The following is a 25,370-nucleotide window of genomic DNA, read 5'->3' as shown; positions in this document are numbered from 1 at the left end:
GAGACTCAACCTGTAATTAAGATTCCATAAGGTATATATATAAGGCAGTATACATTCTTCCAATCCAGTTGCCCAATCTGTGGTGATCCACTTATTACTTATTTATTACTTACTATTATTAATTATTAATATTAATAATATTACTTATTACTTGTTTCTATGTATAAATACTCTAAATAAATAAATAACATAAATATTCTGTAGCTCATTTTTCTCCCAATACAGTATAATGTCTGTGTATGTGCCTTCAAGTCACCAGTAGACTTATGGTGGCCCCATTAATTTCATAGGCTTTTCTTTGTCAAGGAATGCTCAGAGGTGGTTTGCCAATGCCTTCCTCTGAAATATAGCACCTGAAGATAAAAGCCTGAAAGAGACTTCTCAACGGACCACCTTCAATCTCCACAACATCACAAAGTCCCATCAAAGAGGGAAAGGTGGATTCATTAGAGACAGCCCTAGGTGATCACAGACCCATCATGAAGGTAGTGTGTTCACTCCACACTAGCCTGCTTACCACCTGTATCTGTCAAACAGAGAGAGACTACCCTGAGGTCAAGTTATGCAGAATGAGGAGCCCAGGATCCACACAGGCTACAGATATTCATGCATTTTCCAAATAAAGTTTGAGTCTGGACAGGTTCCAAAATTCTAGACTCTAATGTAAAGACATGTTCAAATTCTGTGGGCGAAAAAATTGCTACAAATACAGATGAACTTTATCCACAGGGACCAGAAAATTCCTCTCATAGGCCTACACAATCTGCAAAGCTATGTACTTCGTACTCTGACCAACCTGGCTCCTAAAGAAATCAGAGAAACAATGCTTTATCTCAGGGATGTAAACTTGCACAACTAGTCCTTGTCTAACCTGACCAAAAAGGTGATTCCCAAGATCACTTCCTAACATCTGCCTAAATACTGTACTGTATTTCCTATATGGTTTGAACACTAGACTACTACGGCTTTGGAGACCAGGGTTCAAATCTCTGCTTAGTCATGGAAACCCACCAGGTGACCCTGTGCAAGTCACACACTCTCAGACTCAGAAGAAGGCAAAGGCCTTCTGGAAAAATCTTGCCATACGGTTGCCAAAAGTCAGAAAGGACTTGAAGGCACACAACCATCATAGAATAATAGAGTTGGAGGAGACTGCAAGGGCCATCCAGTCCAACCTCCTGCCATGCAGGAAATCACAATCAAAGCATCCCCGACAGATGGCCATCCAGCCTCCGTTTGAAGACCTCTAAGGAAGGAGACTCCACTACACTCCGACGGAGTTTGTTCCACTGTCAAACAGACCTTACTGTCAGGAAGTTCCTCCTAATGTTGAGGCGGAATCTCTTTTCCTGGAGCTTGCATCCATTGCTCCATTGGGTCCTAGTCTCTGGAGCAGCTGAAAACAAGCTTCCTCCCTCCTCAATATGACATGCTTTCAAATGTTTAAACAGGGCTATCATATCACCTCTTAACCTTCTTTTCTCCAGGCTAAACATCCTCAGCTCTCTAAGTTGTTCCTCATAGGGCATGGCTTCCAGACCCTTCACCATTTTAGTCGTCCTCCTTTGGATATGCTCCAGTTTCTCCACATCCTTTTTAAATTGTAGTGCCCAGAACTGGACACAATATTCCAGGAGGGGCTTGACCAAAGCAGAATACAGTGGCACTATTACTTCTCTTGGTCTAGACACTATACTTTTATTGATGTAGCCTAAAATTTCATTGGCCTTTTTAGCTGCCACATCGTACGTTTGTCTCATGTTCAACTTGTGGTCTACTTGGACTCCTAGATCCCTTTCCCATATAGTTTCATTCAGCCAGGTGTCGTCCATGGTATATCTGTGCATTTCATTTTTCCGCCCTAAGTGTGGAATTTAAAGCAAACAGTTCTTGCTTTCTTCACAGTAAGAAAAGGGACAACCAATACTTATCTACAATTGCCTATCCAGGTAGCTGGATGATTTTTATCAAATTCATTCATGGCTTTTTCTGCATACCCCCAACTCCATTCTCTGGCTAAAGTGGTCTTCAGCCATATTAATGAACCTACCGAACAGGTATTATCAACTCACCTCAGAGGTTGAGCATTGACAACTGGGTAGCTGGAGCATCCCACAAAAGGCTTTAAAGAAGGATCAGACAAGTTCAGGGAGGATTAGGCTGCCAAGGACTAATACCCATGACAGGTACACACTACTTCATGTTCACAGCAGGCACACCTTGGCATGCCGGTCACTGGGGAAAAGACTGAAGGGTTACTGCCTTCTAAAAGCATAACCACAAAGGCCCTGCCAGGCCCGCATCCTGGTTCCCACAGCAACAACCAGATGCCCCAAAGAATCCCACAGCAGGCCATGAGGGCAAAAGGCCTTTCGTGAAGTTGCTGGCCAGGAAGGAGGTCCATTCAGCCCTCATGATTTGTCAGCACCGAAAGCCTCACATTTCATGAATAGGTGTAATCCTCATTTAAAATGCTTAGGTTCCTAGCAAAATTCAGCAAGAGCATGCCTGCCTTGTATGCCTTTTGGACTCGACTCTCCCATGAGCCAGTTTCCTTGGGTTCAAACATTTAGGAGACAAGGAGAAAAACTTCTCAATATTTTCTGAATCCCCTGGGCACAATTTGTGATAGCGCAATCAAGGGTCCCAACCCTTACTTTGTTGTTGTTGTTGTTGTTGTTGTTGTTGTGTGCCTTCAAGACATTTCCAAATTATGGGGACCCTAAAGTGAACCTATCATGGAGTTTTACGGAGCTGAGAGTGTGTGACTCAACCAAAGTTATGCAATGGGTTTGCAAGGCTGAATGGGGACTTGAATCCTGGTCTCCAGAGTCCAATCCTCAAACCATTACACCACGCTGGCTCTTCTTTTTTGTAAACTAAAACAAAACAAAAACAAAAAACAATACTGCATTTTCCTCTGGACACAAGGCTTCATATACCCTATTTTCTGACTCAACATTTCTGAATGGGCAACACACTGACATGTTTACGCATTCACCCAATTAATTACTTTGCTGCAACTGAAGAACATGAAGCAGGTAAAACCCGAAAGAATACAAGAGGCATTCAATGCCTGCTAAAATGCATGCAACCTTGGCTAAACCTGCCCCATATTTTGCTTTCACCAAACCACTGACAGCCAACTCAAGCGGCAAAGAAAGGCATTTAAAGCTCCCCGAAAATGCTGCCCAGGAATGAGCTCAGAAACCAGTGACCAAACTCATCCCCCTCTCTCTGTGGGCTTCTTTGTTGTTTCCGCGAGCTGCCTGTTACTGCCAGCTGAGCTCCCTGCCTTTGCCAACAGCCTCACCAAGAACCCCTGCCAAGAGAAGGTCTGCTGGGAAGCCCACCTTTCTGTGCCAGCCTAGCCATGCCTTCTTTGTGCCACTGGCATTCTGGCAGCTGACAGGGCCCATCTCTGAGCGATGTTTGCAATGGCAGAGCTGGTCAGCAACTTCTCACACTTCTCATGCCTCCGAGTGCTAAAGCGGAAGCACAAGAGGAAGAGCACTGCAGGACTCCTCTCCCCCATTGCCCAGCCCCCCAGTTTGTCATTCTGCTCCCACCATTTGCACAAAGTGGCCTGTGAGGGATTTGCAATTTCAGCTCCCTGTGTAGAATAAGCCAGAAGATCCACACTAAGACCAAAATAAAAGGTACACGCATATAGACCACCAAGGCTGGAAGTGCATCTTTTGTGTCTACTGGTGTCCCTTCAAATCCTTACCCCAGATGTGGAGAAGCACAGCTTTATCTTGCTTACAGTCAGAAATACATACCACTTTTTCTGCACTCAGGCAGAAGAAAACAGAATCACAGAATCATAGAGTTGGAAGAGACCCCAAGGGCCATCCAGTCCAATCCCCTGCCATGCAGGAACTCACAATTAAAGCACTCCATGAGACAGATGGCCTACATTTAAAAACCTCCAAAGAAGGAGACTCCACCACTCTCCAAGGCAGCAATGTATTCCACTGTTGAACAGCTGTGATCATCAGGAGGTTCTTCCTGATGGAATCTTTTTTTCTGTAGTTTGAATCTATTGCTCCATGTCCTATTCTCTGAAGCAGCAGAAAACAAGCTTACTCCATCTTCAATATGACATCCCTTCAAATATTTAAACAAGGCTATCATATGACCTCTTAACTCTCTCTTCTCCAGTCTAAACATACCCAGCTCTCTAAGTCTCTCCTCATAGGACATGGTTTCTAGACCCTTCACCATTTTCGTTGCCCTCCTTCAGACACGCTCCAGTTTCTCAACATCCTTCTTGAATTGTGGTACCCAGAACTGGATACAGGATTATTCCAGGTGAGGCCTGACCAAAGCAGAATAGAGTGGCACTATTACGTCCTTTGATCTAAACACTATACTTCTACTGATGAAGCCTAGAATCCCATTGGCTTTTTTAGCTGCCACATCATGCTGTTAGCTCATGTTCAACTTGTGGCCTGCTAGCACTCCTAGATCCCTTTCACATGTACATAGTATATAAAACACATAAAAACAAAGAATGTTGCAAACATTGAAGAAACACCCCATGGATCCCCAGAAAGGACACCTCTTATCACACCCTCCTTGACAGATGCAGGACAAGTGTCCCCTCGATATGCCATGGCCTCTCTTGGCCGCACATTCCAGCAGACAAGAAGTGCTTCCTAACATTTGACTCAGCACCCCTCTCTTTCATTTTTCAAAAAGGCAGCCTGCAAAGACTACCAGTTCGCATTTGTATTTGCTAACCATTTGCCCAAACATGCTTGTGTGGGACATTTGTGAGCTGCTTGGAAGAAATATAAAGTCACCTGCCTTCTCCATGCAAACAAAGGGAGTTGCTTCCTGGTTGTCTGGAGCTGTTCTCACCCATCATTATGGACAACCTGGCAAAGGGCCATCCATAAACCAGGTAGGAAAAAAAAACACCTTTGCTCCCTCCCTTATCCTCAGCAGATAAGGGAATGGTCTCTTCCTCACCAACCCACAATGCAGATGATTTTTAATATCTCAAAAGGTTCGACATATGCCAGACACAGACAAATCAAGAAACTGGCAGCTGGGTTTGAGGATCAATTTCAAATATTCCACCTCTTAACATTCCTGTCACCAACTTATCCCCACTCCCCAGCCTGATCACAAAACAAACAAACAAACAAACAAAAATAAATGGATTATTAGGAGCACTGAACTAAGATTCTGCAGACCAGGATTCAATTCCCAGCTTGGCCATGAAACCCACTGGGTGACCTTGGGCAAGTCACACTTTCTCTAACTCAGGAAAAGGCAATGGCAAAGCTGCTGTGGACAAACTCTGCCAAGAAAACCCCATGATAGGTTCACCTTAGGGTTGCCATAAGTCAGAAACGCACACAACAATAACAACAACATCAACAGGCCAACGGTCCTAAAACCACACAGTGATCCAAGAGGACCCACGTTTTGGACACCATCCCAAGACCAGCCAGACTCAGCCTCTTTGCCGACAGCCGCACCGGGAGTGCCTCGCCATCTCCAGCAAAGGACCAGAGCAGGCAGAGCCGCCGCGTGTGGTTTTGACAAGAGAAGGAGGCCAGGGAAGGAGGGCTTCTTCCATCACGTGCATCAGCTCATCCTGTCTGGCGAGCCCCAGCTACAAAGCCATGGGCTGCTGGGTCCAACCTGCCCCCCTTCTCCACTTCCTTTCAGCTTGAGAGCTAAGCAGGCCTTTTCCTTTCCTCCCCCCTTACCCTCCAGACCTCAGGAGATTTCTCTCGGCTAATTTCTTCTTTCCTGTAAACAAAGTACAAATGAAACTTTCATTAGAAAATAGAGCACAAATCCATTATGGCTGGGCTTCCTCCTCCTCCTCTTCATGCCGGGGATGACACAGATGAAAGCGACAGCAGCTGCCCTAATCAGGCAGCGCAATCTCTCTCTCTCTTTCTCCCAGCCTAACCTTCCTCCACCCTCCTCTTCTCTTCCAGCCGGCAGGAGGACAGATCCGCTCTCGCCCTGCAGGGGAAAGTTCCACCGCTACCATTCAAGGGACTGAATGATCCGGGTGACAAAATATTTACTCAGCTCCTTTTTCTGAAAGAGCTACCTACGCTCACAAGGCAACACCTGAGGAATGGGGCACGCTTGGCTCTGCTTGTGCAAGTGCACGCGTGAACGACACGCACATGCACGCACTGTGCACCTGCTCCGGCGGCAGCCCCATCTTGTCCCACCTGGAGGCAGAAAACTACACCTGTCATGGCGGAGGGAGGGCTGCCTTCCAGAGACACTCCCTTCTCGCCATGGGAGAGCTCTGTAAAACATTTGTTAGGTTTTCCAGAAAAAAAGAAAAGAAAAAGGGGTGTGTGGAATTTACCATACATACTCAACTATAAGTCGACCTCATGTATAAGTCAAGGGCAAGCTTTGTGGCCGAAATTATGGGTTTGGATATAACCCATGGATAGGTTGAGGTTAAAACCTAGAGGCATATAACAAAGGATCTAAAGGATGAAGCAAAGCAAAACAATGTCAAAAACCTACAAAATTCCAGCAGACATAATTCTTTTTGCTCATTCTTAAAGCTGGACGAATGAAAGATTGGAGGAAATTGGTGCTTCCAGGGCAGATTATACTCTTGCCTTTCACCAGGAGATGGTTCCTTCTTTTAAATAAGAGTTAAGATACAATACTTAAATGGACCTGTGGATAAATCGACTCAGTTTTTTGGGTTCAATTCTTTGGGCTAAATTTCTAGACTTATACATGAGTATATACAGTAAATGCTACAGTGGACCCGCCACATTTGCTGGGGTTAGGGGCACAGGACAGCCGTGAAAGTGGAAAAACCGCAAATAGAAAAATACTATTTTTTTACCAGGCAGAAATCTCTCTAGGTCTTCTAGGGCAATTCTATAGTCAAGATCTGCCAGAAGTTGACCATGAAATTGCACTGGAGGACCTACAAATTCCTAGAGAAGTGTTCTCTCTAGGAATCTCTAGGTCCTCCAGCGTGACTTTCGGCAGAAGCTGACAAGAGAGTCACGCTGAAGGACCTAAAGATTCCTAGAGAGAACATATTAATCAAATCCACGAAAGTCAAAGCTGCAAATGTGGAGGGACCAACTGTATTTATTTATTGCTTTTTTTCTAAAGGGGCCACTGGAACTATGACAGATACTTTTTAAAAGCACAGACTCTACCTCAAACGCCTCCAAAAATCCTAAATCATGCTCCTGCATTCTTTAGCCCTTTCTTCAAACCACTTCTTTTTCTTTCTCTGAAATACAGAGCTCCCTGATACCACCAACAATACGAATTTGCCACCAATGCCAGGCCAGAGAGGTCCTGGTGTAACCCTGCCTGGTACACAGAAGAAATGAGGGCTATCAATAACCCGGTTATTTTACAGCCAGTGTTAACTTCTCCGGGGCCAGCTTCTGTACAATTCCAAAGTTGCCAACAGACCATCTATCTCTTTTCCCCACCGAACAACATTCCACCCTGTCAGACCTTACTGATGCTCAGCTTCTTTTAAAGGCACATACCTATTACCTGTTTTCCCAAAAACACAACAGGAGTATAGATAGACCATATCACAAGGGGCTTTATGCCCAATGAGTGCCCAATATGGAGTCTCTTCCACTGGTACTCTCCATCCGTATGAGTCAGCACCAGTCAAGTTGGACTGGGCTATATCAGCAATGATGGATCTCCATTTTTTAAAAAAATAAAGAAATATTTGGATGAAGATCTAAAGAGCTTTTTTAAATATGGTCAAGGGCTTGGGCACACCAAGGGGTTGAATCTCTCTTGTTTGAAATGTTTGGGACCAGAAGCGTTTTAGATTTGGAGGTACAGTATCTGCATAGACATAATAAGATATCTTGGAGATGACACCCAAGTTGAAACATGACCTTCATTTATGTTTCGTAGAAACCTTACACATATAGCCTGAAGGTAAATTTTATACATAATGTTTTAAATAATTTTGTGCATGAAACACCATTTGTGTAGACTGAACCATGAGTAAACAAAGGTATCTCTGTCAGCCACTCATGTAGACAATTTTGTATTTTGGAGTATTACTGATTTTGGAATTGTGCATAAGGGAGACTCAACTTGTAAAACCAAACCTAATAAATTAGTGGGATCGCTTGCTTGACTCAGGTGATAGCCACAAGGTGATGCTTGTGACTACCTCCTCAGTTTTCTAAAGGTCACATTTGGCATAATAGATGCTGGTGAAGAAAGGTAATTCCAAAAGCTGGCTAAATATAGATCCCTTTGCTGCACAATATATACTGTACATTGCTCTTTATTTATAGTAAGCCTGAGTGTCTGCACCCTGTAAAATTTAACTATGGTACAGTCTGCATGAATGTGGGAACGGAAAGGCTCCATGCCAAATAAGATATGGAAGCCTGGCTTGCCTTCCCAAACCACTTCACCATGTTGTCGTTCCAAACAACCACAACTTTCGTCCTAGAGACTATAGTGAGGAACAAGGCAGAATTAAAGCGGCTAAGGCCCTGGAAGAGTTCCTAAAACATGTAACCCCCTGCACACATTTTAAGGATGATGGCAGAGGAACTAAAGAGAACAACAGGCAACAAAACAAAAATCTTTTTATGTTTTCGGCCCTACAACTTTGGAGAGACGAACAGCCTGACTCCATGCACCACACAAATGTTGATGACAGCAGAAGATTCGGGAAGCGATTGAGGGAAATGAAGAATTAAACATCTTTTCCCTTCAGCACTAGATCTTTAGCCAATCTTCCGTTAAGGAAGCAACACTCAGGAACACATCTACTTTGTTATTTGAAATATACCTGTATAAGAATCCCCCTTCTGTTTTAAAACCAACCCAGGGCAACACCAAATTGGCACCAGGCAGAGTGACAGGGCACTGGCTAGCTTGGTCTTCAAAAGCTATGAGGATATATTCTGCATCACAGGGTTCAGTTGTGTCATCTCTGGACTAGCAGATGTTGTTGGACTGCAACTTCCAGCATTCCTCATCAAAAGCTATGCTGGCTAGGGGATGGTGGGGGCTGCAATCCAAAAAACATCCAGATATAATAGAATGCTATGCAGGAATGTGACATTGCAGATGCAGCTCTTCAGATATTAACCAAAGGGCTAAAGTGACCCCAGGGAACATGCCACCTATATGGAGGCCACAGCCCGGCCTCCAAATCACCAGAAATTTGCCTGTGATCATGTCTAGAACATACCAGAACACAAGTGACTTGGATTTAAGTAGGCCTGGAAAAAACAAACAGTAATAAAGGGATCCCCTGAATACACGTGTCTATGTTATTGTTTATTTAGAGTCCCTCCACCGTCCCCGTCCCCCAAGACTTTAGATTTTTAATAGAAAAATGAATTATCAAGTCTTCTCTTTTAGCATAATGAATAAAATGGCTGAGGCAAGGAGTACTTAAATCTTAGTCCCTCTTCTGCATTATTTCTAAAATTTCTATAGCGGGTAGACTTTTATACAAGATCATGTGCAGCGGTGCTACTCCAAGTGGTGGTCTGCAGATCAATGCTGGCCTGTGACCCACTGCCTGCCAGCCCACCGCACACTTCCAGAGAAGAAATAAAGAGTTGTAGCTAATGGACATAAATATGGTATCGGTCCCTGACGTGTTAAATTTGTTTTATTGAAATGGGTGCTTTATGTCTGCTTGCTGCTATAGAAGACTGGAAGAGATAAGATAATGTTTGTTGTTTGCTAAGGGTGATTTTTCTTTTCTTTTCTTGGGTGGGTTCCCCCATCTTTGCTTATTTATCATAAATTGGCAAAAATTAAGAGGCTCTTTATAGTTCAGGTGTTACTTATAGTTTGGGACCTTATTATTATTATTATTATTATTATTATTATTATTATTATTATTATCCCACCCTTTCCCCAAAACTGTGACTTAGGGTGACCTTCTATCTCCATTTGTAAAGGGGGGGGGGGTGTGATGAAACTTTTAAAGACAAAAACAATGTTTAATTATTTTCAGCCTTTATTGTATTTTGGATACACCAAACGCGCTAACTGTATGCTGGACCAAATTATACATAACACATTTTATGGAACAAAATAATGTTCAACCTATAAATGATGCTACTATGGCATGTCTCCAAATTAAAAAAAAAATCTGGATTTTTTCCCCATGGGAAAAAAGAAATAGAAAAACTGTGTCCCCCACCATGGCTTCATAATTTCATGAAATTTTACATCAGTGGACATATCTACTTCAAGCCCCCAGAAAAGTATATATTTCAAGGGACAGACTTCTCATTCCAGGTGCTGGAGGGTATTCCACCTGGATTTCCAAGCATTATCCCCAAAGAAACCCAGTGGCTGGACCCCAGGACCACACAAAGGGACAAAAGCGACTACCTACTTTCATACCACACAAATCACTTGCAGCGAAACCCATTCTGACAGGTTGGCTAATGTGCCCTGCGCTTCACAGCAAGCCTTTACTCTCATCATTATCCACCGCATGAAACCGTACCCCTCTTGGGTGTAACTGGAGAGAAGCTGCTCAGGAACAGTGTACCAGCGAAGACATTAAAATATAAGAAATGGAGCTGGAAGCATTACTTGATTAATCAATTACAATACATTAGCTGCAGATGTATTTTAATCAGAGCTGTCAGCCCTGAAAGAATATGCTCAGTCCTGATAGCCTTCTTGGGGGTGGGGAGAGGTTTGCAGAAACCTCTGGGTTGCAAAGCATGCTTGGGAGGATTTCTTTAAAACAATGCATGATAGGCCTTCTGTTTGTCGTAAAAAAATTGCTTTCAATAAGTAACATTCTCAGAAATAGCACCTGTGCTGAAGGGATGTTAACTGTTGTGATCAGTATGGAGAGAGATCATGCAGCACACCTTTGAGACTAACGGGAAGAAAGAAGGTGGCAGCATGAGCTTTCCTAGACTTAAGTCTACTTCCTCAGATGCATTTGGTCATCTGTCGTTGTTGTGATCAACTTATTGATTAATTACTTAAAAATAAGGAAATTTTTTACCAGGTTACTTTGTTGCTGAAAGGTTTTGCTCAAAATATCCATTCTGGGCAGCTCAACTTATTGTCAAATGAACACTTCTACAGTGCAAAATTGCATATTCTTACTTATTATATTCAGTATGTTATATTCAGTACTCCTAGATAAGTATATATAACTTAGGATGCATCTACACCATGTGGCAAAGTGTTTTGAGTCTTGGACTACGACTCAGGAGACCAGGGTTCAAATCCCGGCTCAGCCACAGAAACCCACTGGGTGACCTTGGGCAAGTCACACTTTCTCACTCAGCCTTAGAAGGTGGCAATGGCAAACCCCCTCTGAAGAAACTTGTCAAAAAAAACCCCATGATAGGGGTGCCATTAATTCGGAAACAACTTGAGGGCACACAATAATAAACACCATAGAGATAGTGCAGTTTGACACCGCCATGGCTCCATCCTACAGAATCCTGGGATTTATAGTTTGGGGAAGCACCAGCACTCTTTGGCAGAGAAGGCCAAAGACCTGCAAAACTATAAATTGGAGGATTCCATAGGAGGAGGAAGAGGAGGATTTTCTAATATCCTGCCTTTCTCTCAATATAGGGACTCAAGGCGGATGGAGTTACAGCACTTAAAGTGGTGGCAGACTACAATATTTCTGTAGTGTGGATGCACCCTTAGGCTTGGGATCCTAACATGCTCATGATTGAGAAACCTGAAAGCTTATACATAAGGAAGGAGTTGTAAAATATCCTTGACCGCTATTAGATTGTCTGTCACCCTCCATTCTTGTTCTTTTCAGGATGGAAAAGAGACAGTTATTTAAACATGGGAGTGTGTTCCGTATGTTGCTCCCCTAGACAAAAAAAGGAGCAAGCTTTACAGGAAAAGCTTTCCAAATTTCTGCCTCCAGGCTCCTTTAGAAAGGAGGAGGCTGTGGGAGGGAAAGGGCAGTGTGCCATTCAACTGAAAACTGCTTTCAGGTAAGCTTTTGAAACACTCTTCCAGGGCTGTTCCAACTTTGCTCCACCTTCAGAGGGAGAAAACTGGCAACCTGTTCCAAAGTCCATTAAAGCCCAGAAAGATGGATTCATTCATTGAGATTGCTAACCCCTCCACACCCCTCAAGCCTGGGAGAGAATAAAAATGTAAAAAATCAGCCAAGCAAATTAAGGCCAGAGCTATAAAGCTTTATGCCCACAACTCAAATATGACGCTTAACCAAGACCACCAAATGCCCGCTCCAAAGCACTTCACATGCCTGAAATGTAATGTATGTGAAACGAAAGAATCAATGCATGTGCCCCAAAGCAGCTCAGGGGAAAGGAAACTATACAAGACAGTTTCCCGATGTGTTGTCCTGTCTAAACTTGGTTCTAAAACAGGTTTATTTGGGAGCTCTATAAGGTTGTAGGGCTATCTATGTTCTGGTTATGTCTCCCTTATCCAAAATGCTTTTGACCAGAAGTGTTTGGAATTTCTGAGTCTGGAATATTTGCGTATACATAAATGAGATATTTTGGAGAGGGGACCCAACGCTAAACATGAAATTCATTATGTTTCGTACACATCTTATACACATAGCCTGAACGTAATTTTATGTGCAGTATTTTTAATAGGTTTGTGCATGAAAAAGCTTATATACACTGAACCACCAAGAAAGCAAAGGTGTCATCACTATCTCAGCCACCCATGTTGACCCTTTTGGGATATTTCAGATTTTGGGATTCTGGATAACGGAGACTCAACCTGTAATATCTAGTAATACAGTGGGCCTTCCACATTCGCTGGACCCCTGTGGAAAAAAAACACAAACAAAAAACTACTTTTCTTTAATCTGAAAAAAACAACCAATATCTAGGAATCTCTAGCGCAATTCTGTGGTCAACCTCCACCAGAAGTTGAGCATAGAATCATGTTAGAGGACATACAAACGCCTAGAGAAATGTTGGCTCTAGGAATCTCTAGGTCTTCCATTGCCACTCTAAGGTCAACTTCCAGCCGAGTTGCGCTGGAGAATCTAGAGATTCGTAGACAGAACATATTACTCAAACCTGTGAGTAAGCAAATCCGCAAAAGTCAAAGCCACAAATGTGGAGGGCTGGGCATATACACTAAAGAGCCACACAATCCATTTAGGGCCAAGATCCATCTGGGTTCAAGTCCTGCCCTCTGCCACTCACGACCCAATTGAGCCTTGGGCAAGTCACAGTCTCACACCTTCTCTTGCCCACCAAGAAAGCAGGAACAGCAAATGTCCACCTCAAAGGACTGCTGTGAGAGTGACCAACAAGAGCCCTTATACTTTGCTGCCCCCCATCCTGCAACTTCAAGTGGGCTACTCTAGAACGAACAATGTGGCTGGTAACCAAAGGCAGTACAATGTCTTCACATGAGTAAATCCCTCTAAATCCAAACTGGACTTACACTCAGGACTGCAGCCTTCAACTTTGTACATTTTCACAGTGCCTACACACAGAATGCACTGAGAGCCAACCAGCCTGGTGTCGTGGTTTGAGTGTTGGACTAGGATGCTGACAGGCCAGGGTTCGAATTCTTGCCTGACCAAGGAAACCTGCTGGGAGCCCATGCATAAGCCACACTTTCCCAGCCGCGGACGAAGGCAAAGGCAAACATCTTCAGTTTAATAAATCTTGGCAAGAATATTCTATGACAGAGCTGTCCTACGTTAGATGTGACTTGTAGGTGTGTGAACAACAAACAATGGTGCTGAGCTTGGCAGGGAATGGAGAGAGATGGGTGGTGATGAAAAAAGTCCCAATGTTTTGATGCTCATCACGCAAATGTGTAGTAACACACAGGCTACCTTCCTCACACAAGCCACAAGCCACCCTCCTGAGGCTCAAAGGCTTCCTCCTTGTCTGCTGCACTTGCTCTACCCAAAACTCAGGGAAGCCACACTGCCAAGAAAGTATGACCCAGTGACGCCAGTCCAATTGTTCCTCACCACTGGAAAAGAAATGCAGGAAGTAAACATCTGGCCTGGGAAGGAAAAGAAAAGGTTGGCAAAAGGAGAAGGAGAAGTATTCACACTGAGAGAGAGAGAGAGAGAGAGAGAGAGAGAGAGAAGAATGGTTAGCAACCAGAGAGATAGGCATCCTGGGCTTGTTGGGGGGGGGGGGGAACTTTCCTGCCCAGAGATGCCACACAGACATACACACCCCTTTCTCTCTCTCTCTCTCTGTTTTTCCTCCTCCTTGCCCTCCTCCTTCTGCATCCCTCTCTTCCTCCTCCCAACCTTCCAGATCAGGCAGGGAAATCTTTGCCCAAGGCTTTGCAAGGAGCTGGGGCCTGGAGGCTGCAGCCTGAAGCAGGGATTGACCCACAAAGCCCGGCTTTACCTCTCCTCCAGGGAGAAATCTATTTCCAGCCCAATCCTCCCAACCTCCCCCCCCCCCACAAAAAAAAAGGGAAGAAGAAGAGGAGGAGGAGGAAAGGAGCAAGGAAAGAGGAGAAGACTCTCCCCATTCTCCAGATAGAAGGAGATGATGATGATGATGATGATGGTGATGATGATGATGGGGTCCCCTCTTTGCATCCAGGGTGGGGAAGGGGGGAAACAATGCTGGCCAGGAGGAGAAGGGACTCCAGGGGAAAAGAAAGGAAGGAAAGAAGGAGGAGTGGAAATACTACTACTACTACTACTAATAATAATAAAGATGTATTTATATGCCTGCTTTCCTGGAGGGCCAAGGTGGGTCACAGCATTAGATAAAACACAACATACAGTTGAAATGTGTCCCATGAGTTACTTCCCTCCCTCCCTCCCTCCCCCCCCCCCCAACAAAGGAAGAAAAGAGAAGGGAAGGAGGGGTGAAAAGAAGGAGAAGGGAAAGAGAAGGGAAGGAAGGAAGGAGGGAGAGAAGGAAGGAAGGATGGAAGGAGGGATGTTGGAGGAAAGCTATAGAAAGGCAGAGGGAGGGAGGGAGGGAGGGAGGGGTGAGTGTGGGGTCCCCCTTGGTCCCCCCTCCCCACTTTCTCCTTTTCCTCCTCCTCCTTCCTGGGCTTTTGTGCTCTTTCAGGGAAGGAAGGAGGCCCTCACCTCCACCTTTCCTTTCCTTTGGCTTCCTGGGGGGGGGGGTCGGGAGACAGGGGCCCAAAGGCGCCAGGGAAGCCCCCTCCTCTCCCCGGGTCCAACCTGCAAAGTGTGGGGGGGGGGTCCAGGAGGAGACACAAAAGCCCCCCTTCCTCCTCCGAGCATCCCACCCCCCAGGAAGGAGCCTGCTCTCCCCGAGGGCTGGACCTGTCAGCCGGCCTCTTCCTCCTCCTCCTCCCGGCCCCAGGGCCCCCGCATTCCGAGGCCAACCGCAGCCCCCCCCCCGAGAGAGAGAGAGAGAGCTCCCTCTTCTTTTCGCTTCTCTTTCTCCTCCTCCTCCGCTTTTGCCTTCTCTTTCTCCCTCCTTCTTCCTCTCCTCCTCTTTCCCCTTCTTTCTCTTTCTTTCCTTTCCCTCCTCCTCCTCCTCTTTCTCCTTCCTTCCTTCCTGGCTGCCAGCAGACAAAAGCCCCTCTCTCCGGGGCAGAGGGGCCCGAGGGGCGCCGGACTCCTGCTCCTGGGACCAAGGAGGAGGAGGCCGAGAGAGACCCGCAGGAACCCCCCCCCTCCGCCGGCCCCGGGGCCCTTGCGAGGCCTACCTGGCAGCCGGGCAGGCAGGCGGGCCCCTCCGGAGCCGGAGCCCGGTGACAGCCAGCCAGGCAGGCAGCCCGAGGAGGAGGAGGAGGGCCGGCCCTGCGGAGGGAGAGCGTCACTCCCAGCCGGAGAAAGAGGGAGGGAGGCAGGCAGGCAGGGAAGAAGAAGAAGAAGGAGAAGGAGAAGGGGAAGAAGGAGGGAGGAAGAAGAAAGAGGAGGAGGAGGAGGAGGGAGAAGAGAAGGAAGGAGAGAGGGAAGGAGGAGCAGGGCGCTCAGGACACAGGAGCACAGAGGGCAGTCTGGCATTTCAGGGATTCCAAGCTCGGATGATGATGATGATGATGATGATGATGAATGAGTTTGGGGCGTCTCCTCCCAGAAGCCTCAGCCCTCTGGGCCAGTGCTCTGGGGTCCTGGGAGCCAAAGTCTCTGCAACCCTGGAAGGCCAGAGTCTGGGACCCTCTGAAAGCCAGACCCAGGGAAGGAGCTACAGCTCCGCTCACCTGGGACCCCAGAACCATGGCACCCAAAGGCCACCCAACCCATCCCCCTTCCGGCATGGAGAGAGGGAGGGGGCCCCAAGGGCTGGCAGATGGACAGGGCACTCCAGCGGAGGGGCACCAGGGCTTCCTTCCCATCTCAACTGACATTCTTACACACAACCTGCTTCTATGCATCTAGGAGAGGTCATGCTGCCAACTTCTTTCTTCCAGTGAGGCTCAAAGGTGCTACAAGAGCCCTTGAAAGAATAATAACAACAATAACAAAGCCGCAAAGAGCTCTGAAGCTGAGTCTTGTGTAATTAATGTTTTAAAAAGGTTGTTTTAAAAAAGTTAAGCAAAAGACAGCACCCTCGGTTTTGCTGTATTGTCCAGGCTTCCCCAAATCTGGTCCCTTGTGAGTTCAACGGTCCGGATGTCTCCCACAAATAGAAGACAGTTGGGAAAGCTGTCTGCTTTCTTTAACAGCAAATTAGATAACAGATTGCAGATTTTTAAATGTGTCTCAGATATTTATACTATACATAGCAGATCACAAAGAGAAAAGTATTTCTTTTTGTCCCACCTCCCTCTTGCTTCTGGAGGCAAGAATGAACATCCACCCAGCGATTCAAGGTTGTAACCTGTTAGGAAAACTGAAGGGCAATGAATGGTCCTCTCTCCCAGACGGACAACCAAAGGGAAGGCAGTGCTCCTTGCAAGTCCAAATGGATGCATTTTGCAACAAGAAAGTGGCACAAAGTTGGTTTTTCTTTATTATTTCGCTGTCTTTGCTGATGTGATTTCATCCTGATTATGGGTTGAAACCTGGCTTGGTATGAAAAAAACATAAAGAAGGGCACGAAATAAAGGGAAGTAAAAAAATAAGTTACTTTTACCTTGGGGATGTATCAAGATGAAGATTCATTTGTGCCAACAAGAGTCATTTATCCTATATGAGTGTGTGTGTGTATCCTATATATTTATATTGATCCTATATATATTTTTATCCTATATCTGCTTTCAAATTATTATTCATTTTTACCATTAATTAATTTTTAAAATAACCACCCAAGAGCAGTGTGTGTGTGTGTTTGTGTTTGTGTTTGTGTGTGTGTGTTGAGGTTTGGAAAATCTAGGAAGAAATGTCTTAAGAGCTAAGGGCAGCACGTATTTCATGGTGAGAAGGGTTCAAGACCATGGGAATGAAGTGGAGATCCAAAATTCAAGCCTCTTCTAGGTGGTGCTGAAATGTGACACAGATTCCTCCTATGTGCCTTCAAGTTGTTTCCAACTTATGGTAACCCTCTCATGGGATTTCCTAGGGCTGAGAACATATGACATGTCCAGGGTCACCCTGTGGGCTTCCATGGCCAAGTGGGGCATTGAACCCTGGTCTTCAGAGTCATAGTCCAACACTGAAACCACTAGCCATGCTGGATCTCACTAGTCTACGCTCAGCCTACCTACATCAAAACTCTACTGATCTTGCAAAGCTTCACTATAGTTGGATGGATTCAGTCATGGAAGCCACACATTCTTTGCCTTCCCAAGAACTGAGCCAGATGACCAAAGCTCAAGACGGTCTCTCATTCATAGCACCCTCAAAGTTGATGCCAAGTAACAACAAACAAAAACTGGGAGAAGTCTTGTTTTTAAGTATCTGCCTGGGGCCAAGATTTTCTTCTGGAAAGGAGTGATGGGTGACCCTTCTTCCATGAAGCTGGCTGCTTGCTAATAGAAAGGGAAGATCAGTCAGACGCTGTTCTCCCCAAAGGAACTTACAGTTGGGAGACAATTGTTCCCCAAAATGACCCAAGAGCAACAGATAGCACTGAAACCACTTTGGCACAAAGAAGGGCACCAAAGGAGCATCCAAGGAGACTTGTTGATGGGATAGAAGCCTAAAAGAAGAGACTTACAAACAGGAGCACAGGACTGAAATGGAAGAAAAGCTGGGGAGGTCCAGTCTGTCCCCTGACTTGCTGAGGAAAGTGTCATCTCCTGATAAATCTCAGCACAGGGTTTGCACAACCGCCTTGCTCCCATCCCTCAGCATTGGTTTACATCTACATTGCAGAATTAATGCAGGGTTGTTTTTTGACATTGCTTTAATTGCCATGGCTCAGTGATATGCAATTCTGAGAATTGTGAGATATTTAGCCTTCTTTGTCAGAGCGTCCTGCTACCACAACAAACTGCAAATCCCAGGATTACACAGGATGGAGCTATGACAGTGAAAGCGGTGTTAAGTTGCATTAATTCTGCCATTGTCACTGCCCTCTCATCTGTCTCCTTTCTCCCAAATGGCAGCAGTCTCTCTCCATGGACCTACTTAATTGAGGTCCTTTTTGATGGAAAAAGCCCAGGAGTGAAATTGGGATCTTCCTTGTGCGAAGCCTTTCCCTTTGGCTGCCTGCCACCAGCAACAGCTCTGAACTGGATGTACTGGCTGCCTTTCCATTTACTGTCATCGGCTGCTTCCTGGTTCGAACTGGCAGCAGCAGCCACTCCACTGGTTTTAGTGTTTAGCTAAGGAAGGGGAAGGGAAACAAACTCCTCTCCTCTACTTGAGATCATTTTTTTCCCAAGAGTTGCTCAATGTAGGAACAGCAGAAAAGTCAAAATGTAAGAGGTAAATTGCCAGGTTGTGACAAAAAGTCTAGGATGCGTCGGATAGATCATGAGACGGCACACGCCTCACTGGAAAAGGTGACAATGCTCAGTGAAATGGAAAGCAGCAGGAACAGAGGACAATCCCATTACAGGTGGATTAATTCAATAAAAGGAGGCTGACTTTACAAGACCAGAGAAGGGCTGTTGGTAACCAGCACTCAGGAAGGAGGTTGTGACATTTACTGCTGTAGCTCTCAGGATGTTTTAAATACCCAAATGATGCTTCTGTTATTCTGGACTATTTTTTTGGCCATCCTGGGCACCAAGAAAGGGCTGCAATATTTTATTCCCACCCGCAAGTGTGAGTTTATTTTCATTTTCGAGAAATGTCAGAACAACAACAAAAAAATCTCTTTCTCTACTCCTTCTATCATGGTTTTTAAAAAATTATTTGCTTTATAGTGCATCTCCTTCTCTCTTGTCCTTTTTTGTAGTATTGTGTTTATAGTGCATCAGGACATCACTGAGAAGCCACTTCTGCATTACAGCACTGTAAGAATATTTTTTTTAAATTGCCATTCAGTCTATACAATGTTCTCAGCAAAGCTATTAATAAAATTGCTACAAACATCCCCCCACCCAAAAGTATGGAATATGTGGGCACAGAGATGACAACCACCTGCAAAATCCAAGGAACTATATCTCAAGAACTTGTGCTTCTTTAGACCAAACTGTAAGAGCCAAATGTTCAGGTATTTCCCTCTGAAAACATTCAGGAAAGGCTTGAAGCCAAACAGACAGCATCTGAAGTCAGACTCCATTGCACTATCCTGGCTGATTTGGCTGATTTGCCTAATTAAGCTATCTAGGTTTTAAAAAAGAATTAGAGACGGGAAACCTTGCATTATGATTACTTTTCAATATTTTTCTTGTACGATCATTTTCCAGATGGTTTATATAGTTCCATTATTTCACTGGATGTTTAAATTGTATCACTGTAGTAAACCCATGCAATTTATGAATTTAGTAAGTTTTTGCATTAATGTTAAATAAATATTCACAAGTACGAGACTCTCCTCATTAGTCTTTTTCGTCACTCAGTTTAGAGACCTTCAGTGTGTCAAGCTATACTGCCCTATATCTCCCTTTTAGCATCTGAGGTCAGACTCCATTTTGCTATTCCTGGCTAATTTGCCTAATTAAGCTATCTAGGTAAAGGAGCATTGTCCTGTATTCCATATGAAGAGTTACTGTACTTTCCTCGCTGTATTCAGACTCCTTCCCCAATCGACCTCATTGGGAGGCTTTCAGAATTAAGATGAAACGAGGAAGCAGGAATACTCCAGCCTTCCTTTCGCTACGCAAAGTCGGTGCACCACTGCTGCCCTTTCTCTGAACACTGGTCTGCACAGAAGGTGTGGCTGCCTTGGCAGTTTCCTCTTGTTCATTTCTGCGGACTCTAACATGAACCTCAAGTTCCTTGGAAACGGGAAGTATGGGATGTCTGGGTGATGGGCGAGAGGAAGACAGAAAGGACCTTGCATGCATCAGGACCAACACGTTTGCAAAGGAACAAAGCTCAGGATTCCTCAGCCCACCGGTCACTGAAGAGAAGGTGAGGACTTTTGCAAGTCTCTCATTGCGGCAGGCATAGGTACCAAGAAAGCACAATTTTTCACATCAGCAGAAAGAAAAAATGTAGGGAGGAAACATGTTATCATAGGGATGTGTGAGTCAGGAGGGTACACAGAATGGTGTTTTAGAAGGATGGAAACGATGACAGGGCATGTGGTTTTAAATTATGAGCAAAGCTGGTTAAAAGGAAGTACAGTAGACCCTTGTTATCTGCTGGGTTTTGGTTCCAGGACCAAATAAAATCCATGGATGCTCAACGGCACAGTAAAATGGTGCCCCTTATATAAAATAGAAAATCAAGGTTTGCTATTTGAAATTTAAACTTTTTTGGAATATTTTCAAGCTGTGGATGTTTGAATCCGTGGATAAAACATCCGTGCATAAGGAAGGCCGAATGTATTAGAATATAGTACAGGCATAACTCAGGCCCGGAACAGACTGTCTGAATGCGCCATGCTGGTGCCAATACGGTGTGGCGGTGGAGTAATGGTGGCATCCCGTCCATATGGGCACTGCCATTTTTACATAAGCAACGTGCAGCATTTGCACATTACCGTGCATTGCTTACATTGCGAATGCTCCAGTGCTGCACGGTTTGGGGGCTGCGCTGTCCCGCTGGAGTTAAAATGGGCAAATGCAGACCACCGTTTTGTGGCGGTCTGTACTGCCCCTCAGTTGACAAATCCTCTGACAATGAAGCTCCTTTTTACAAAGCTGCCAAAATGCACAAAAATATATTTTTACACGAGTACAAGAGGATAGGGAATCTTGGAGATGTCTCATCCACAGGGTCGCTATGAGTCAGGATGGACTCAAAGGCAGTTAACAACAAAAACAGCCCAGTCTCCCCTCGCCTTTTGCAGTCTTCTATCTACAAATATACAATGATGTAGTGAAAAGGTGTCCCTTACAGAAAATAGCAAAATCAAGGTCTGCTTTTTCGAATTTAAATCATTCTGGAATATTTTCAAACTGTGGATGGTTGAACCCATGGATCTGTGGATATGGAGGGCTAACTGTTAAGTTGAAAAGAAAAGTCAGAAGGATCACATCCCTCCAGGATGGTTGATAGTTATATAAAATTACAGTGATACAGACCTGAATAACATCTCTAACACATATGAGAGAAACTACAAATGATCTCCAAAGGATGTCAGGATGTGCTTTTATAGCAGACTCAGAGCAATTATAAAAGACAGGAAGGCTCCCTTTGAAAAATGGAAGTCTGCGCAAATGAAACAAACTCTATATGCATGTGTACACAATAGCACACAAGCTACGTAAAATATTACCACAACAAACTGCTTTAAAATATAACTTTTCTAGCCTGAGGGGCACTGACTTTTCAGCAAGTCCAAACCACAAAATATGATTTTCTACCAACATTCATTTTCTCTAGTAGTTGAGGGATGTATTGGGTTAAGATACTAAAATGGTTTTTGGGGGGCTGTGTATAGCCTGCAGTTTGCCCACCACAATGTAAGGGGAAGGGGATTTACTGTTCCCGGTCCCAGCGATGTCAAGCAATCAAACCACAGAACCACAGAATCCTAGAGCTGGAAGAGACCCCCAAAATCCAACCCCTTTCTGCCACGCAGGGAGACACAGTCAAAGCACTCCCTGTGACAGACGGCCATCCAGCCTCTGCTTAAACACCTCCAAAGAAGGCGTATTTATTTATTTATTCATTTAGCTATGTATATCCTGTGCAATATCATCAGATTTCTGGCTGACTTAGAAAAAGTAAAAAGTCAGTTTAAGCAAATTAAAAAACAAGCATAGACCATCTAAAAACATACTAAACTGAATAATTTAAAGGTAGAATCATTTAAAAAGTCATACCGGTGTAGAACCCACCCACCCACCCCCTTCGCACACGCCCACACTCAACTAATACAGGAATTAGGATGAAATCATTAGGTCCCCAAAGCTCTTACGAAAAGCCAAGCTTTAGCTTCATGACAAACGAAGCCGACATCAGTGCCAAGGAGGGCACCAAGGAGAGGGCATTCCAGCACATGTTTTTCAAGAAATACAAAAGTCACACACAGACTCTCTACACAATCACCTTTAGCCTTGGAGCAAGGGGAGGGGGTGGCACACGGCTTTAATCCTCACCAGAACTAGGCAACCTTCAGCTCCGACTCACTTCCGTAGCCTTCTACCGCAGCCAGCCTTCTCGCGCTACCTGCTCCACCCTCATGCCTCCGGGTCGAACAAAAATGCTTCCTGAAGATACTCTCCAAATGTGGCACCTGCAGCAGGTGTGACACACTTCCATTCCACATACACATACACACACACACACACACACACACTCCAAATTTCTACAGAGACAATCCAAAGAGTTTTAAGGTATGCAAAAGGAGGAGGGCTGGGCTGGCGCTGCTGTGGCAACTCTGTCTCTTAAAATAGCCCAGATGGGTCTTGCAAATCCATAGCAACCAGCAGGAAGCCTAACAGGGACACACAAGGCATGCGAGTTCCCACAGCAGCTACTGGCGCACAGAGATGGGCTGCAATCCTGGTGGCGTGTCTTAAGGGAAGGAGTCGGACATTTTTTGTTGGATGAAGTGTTTGCATCAACTCAAGGCTGCGAAGGCGGATCTGTACATGCATTGTGTGCTGTGCATGCAGATGTGCGTGGCACATTGCATGCGCAGGTGCACACTTGGTTGTTCAGCATCACCATTCACTAACAAGGAGCATCACGCAACTGTTGTGTAACTCCATGAATAGGCTGACCATACATACCGTTTTAAATGGGACAGTACCATTTCGCCACCACATTTCCAGACTGTCCCGTCGTTTTAATATAAATGTCATTTTTGTCCTGTTTTCCAGGAAAACATTGTTATGTTGCAAAAATGGTTTGAAGATCCCTGTTTGAAATTGAGGCTGTCCAAAAAAAATTGTGTCATGGGGTGTGACGTGTTTTATGATAAAGTGTTGAAAGACTGAAATTTGCTGCGTAAGATTATTTCATCGGAAAAATATTCCTGGCACAGTCCCCTGAAAAATAATTGTTAGCTCAATATGTTTATGTAGTAAAGCTTTTGTTATTATTTTATGTTTTCATAAATACAGAATATTACATAACCCCGTCTTGTTTTTTGCCATCCCAATGTCCCATTTTTGTCTCAAGGAAATATGGCCAGCCTATCCATGAATGTAAAATTGCACTGCGTCTCTTCCTCATAGGATCTCAGCCATAATGACCTTACCTTGGCTGCCACCTAAAAAGCTTTCAAAAAAGGTTTCGACGTTCACTTTAACAGATTTCCAAGCTGAAGACCAGACTGCAGTTAAAACACCACAAGAGCAACAAGGGTCTTAATCCTAAACAAGCCTTAGAGAAAGAAATGAATGAGATCTCTATCCCAATTCTCATGGAAACACAGAGCTGGAGGGATAAGAAAAGTATTGATTTCATTCTCACACACTGAGACAGAACCATCCAACTAACAGTGCTTCATAACCCATCAAAGAGCAGGCGCCTCATACAATACACATTTCCCGAAGTCTCAGGCAAACAAGCCAAGCCAGATACCACAAGAGGAATCAATGAAGTCTTCTTATGCTCTTTCAGGCAAGACTTTGCGCAGGAATAAAAGCTTTCCGGTGAAAAAGTTATCCTCTTGTTATGGCCATGTCATTGTAAGACTATGAAAGCTTAACAGAATCATGCCAAAGATCCCTCTACTCCAGTATTCTCTTTTCAACCAGAGTCTGGAAAAGTTGATGGTTTGGACTAAAAATCCCAAAAACTCCCAGCCAGCATGGGGGATTCAGGGAGACATACTTCATAAAAGTTGGCTTTTTTCCAAGCCCCAAATAAAAGTGTGATGGCAACAGCCCTTCTCTTCTGTCTGTCCTACTCGCCTCTTAACATGGAGGTCTGTTTCGTTATTAGGGTTGAACATCAGAGCAAACTTAATGGGAAGAGTAGCCAGTTGGACTAATGGCCTCCAATGACCTCTCCAACTCTAGGCTTCTGGGATTCCACCTACGACGAGTGCCACACACAAATCTGTTTAATCCACTTTTAAAGCCATCTAAGCCAGTATGCATCGCTGCATCTTACAGAAGTCAATTCCATAAGTTCATTATTTGTCGCACATAATTAATTTATGGAACTGGGAATTAAGTAATGGATGTGGGAGAAAGCCCCCCCTAAAATACATGGTATCTCTCAATCTGCAGGGCTACAATTCAAACATTAGAACAGAAAACCTTCATTCATTTCCCCAATTTTGTCCTGTCCCTCATAAAAGATTGTGGAGCGGTGCAGGCAGAACACCTCAAGTTTTATTATTTAGTACCCTTTTAAACAGTAGCCAATGTAATGTAGTGGTTTGAGCACTAAACTATGACTCTGAAACCCAGGGTTCAAATCCCCGCTCAGCCACAGAAACCCAGTAGATGACCTTGGGCAAGTCATACTCTCTCAGCCTCAGAAAAAGCCAAGATATGTTCAGAGGGGGTTTGTCTTTGCCTTCCTCTGAGGCTGAGAGCGTGTGGCTTCCCCAAGGTCACCCAGTCCCATTCCATGGCCGAGCGGCGATTCAAACCCAGATCTTCAGAGTCCTTAGTCCAATGCTCAAACCACTACACCATGTTGGCTAGACAACCCAAATTGTTTTTGTTTACTTATGCAAAGCTTGCCTGATCTGATGGCTTTACTACACATGGGCACATGGTTAGTTTTGAATTTAAAAGTTCTTAAAATTATGAAGTCAAAGGCTTTCATACCCGCCATCCATAGTTTTTTTGTGGGTTTATCAGACTATGAGGCCATAGTCTATCGACACGATCGCTCCCAAGCGCCCTTGCCATCCCGCCCCAAATCGGAGGCCCTGGTTCACGCCAGAGCTGAGGAAGATGAAGCGGTTTGGACGACGGCTAGAGCACAGGTGGCGGAAGACTCGACTCTTATCCGACAGAACTCGCCATAGGAACTTTCTTCGTTCCTATCGGGAGGCAATACGTGCAGCGAAGAG

At 44.7% G+C, this 25,370-nt stretch overlaps 1 protein-coding gene across 6 annotated transcripts in view; it reads right to left on the bottom strand.

Moving 5' to 3' along the window:
• NOL4L (nucleolar protein 4 like) overlaps positions 1–25,370 on the bottom strand; it is a 203,580-nt gene that overhangs the window by 54,827 nt on the left and 123,383 nt on the right. Inside the window, exon 1 of one of the 6 annotated variants that reach the window (XM_042461919.1) lies at positions 22,520–22,726. The exons of 2 other annotated variants lie outside the window; for them this stretch is intronic. Coding sequence is in view for 1 of the 4 variants with exons in the window: in XM_042461916.1 (XP_042317850.1) it covers positions 2,073–2,111 (39 nt within the window). In the remaining 3 variants the exon portion in view is untranslated. 3 more of the 6 variants (XM_042461921.1, XM_042461917.1, XM_042461916.1) reach the window with 3 other exon arrangements.

This window comes from Sceloporus undulatus, chromosome 4 (genome assembly GCF_019175285.1).
Source record: "Sceloporus undulatus isolate JIND9_A2432 ecotype Alabama chromosome 4, SceUnd_v1.1, whole genome shotgun sequence".
Classification (NCBI taxonomy): Eukaryota; Metazoa; Chordata; class Lepidosauria; order Squamata; family Phrynosomatidae; genus Sceloporus; species Sceloporus undulatus.
Note: the sequence above shows the minus strand (reverse complement) of the source record. Positions and strands in the feature narration are given on the sequence as shown.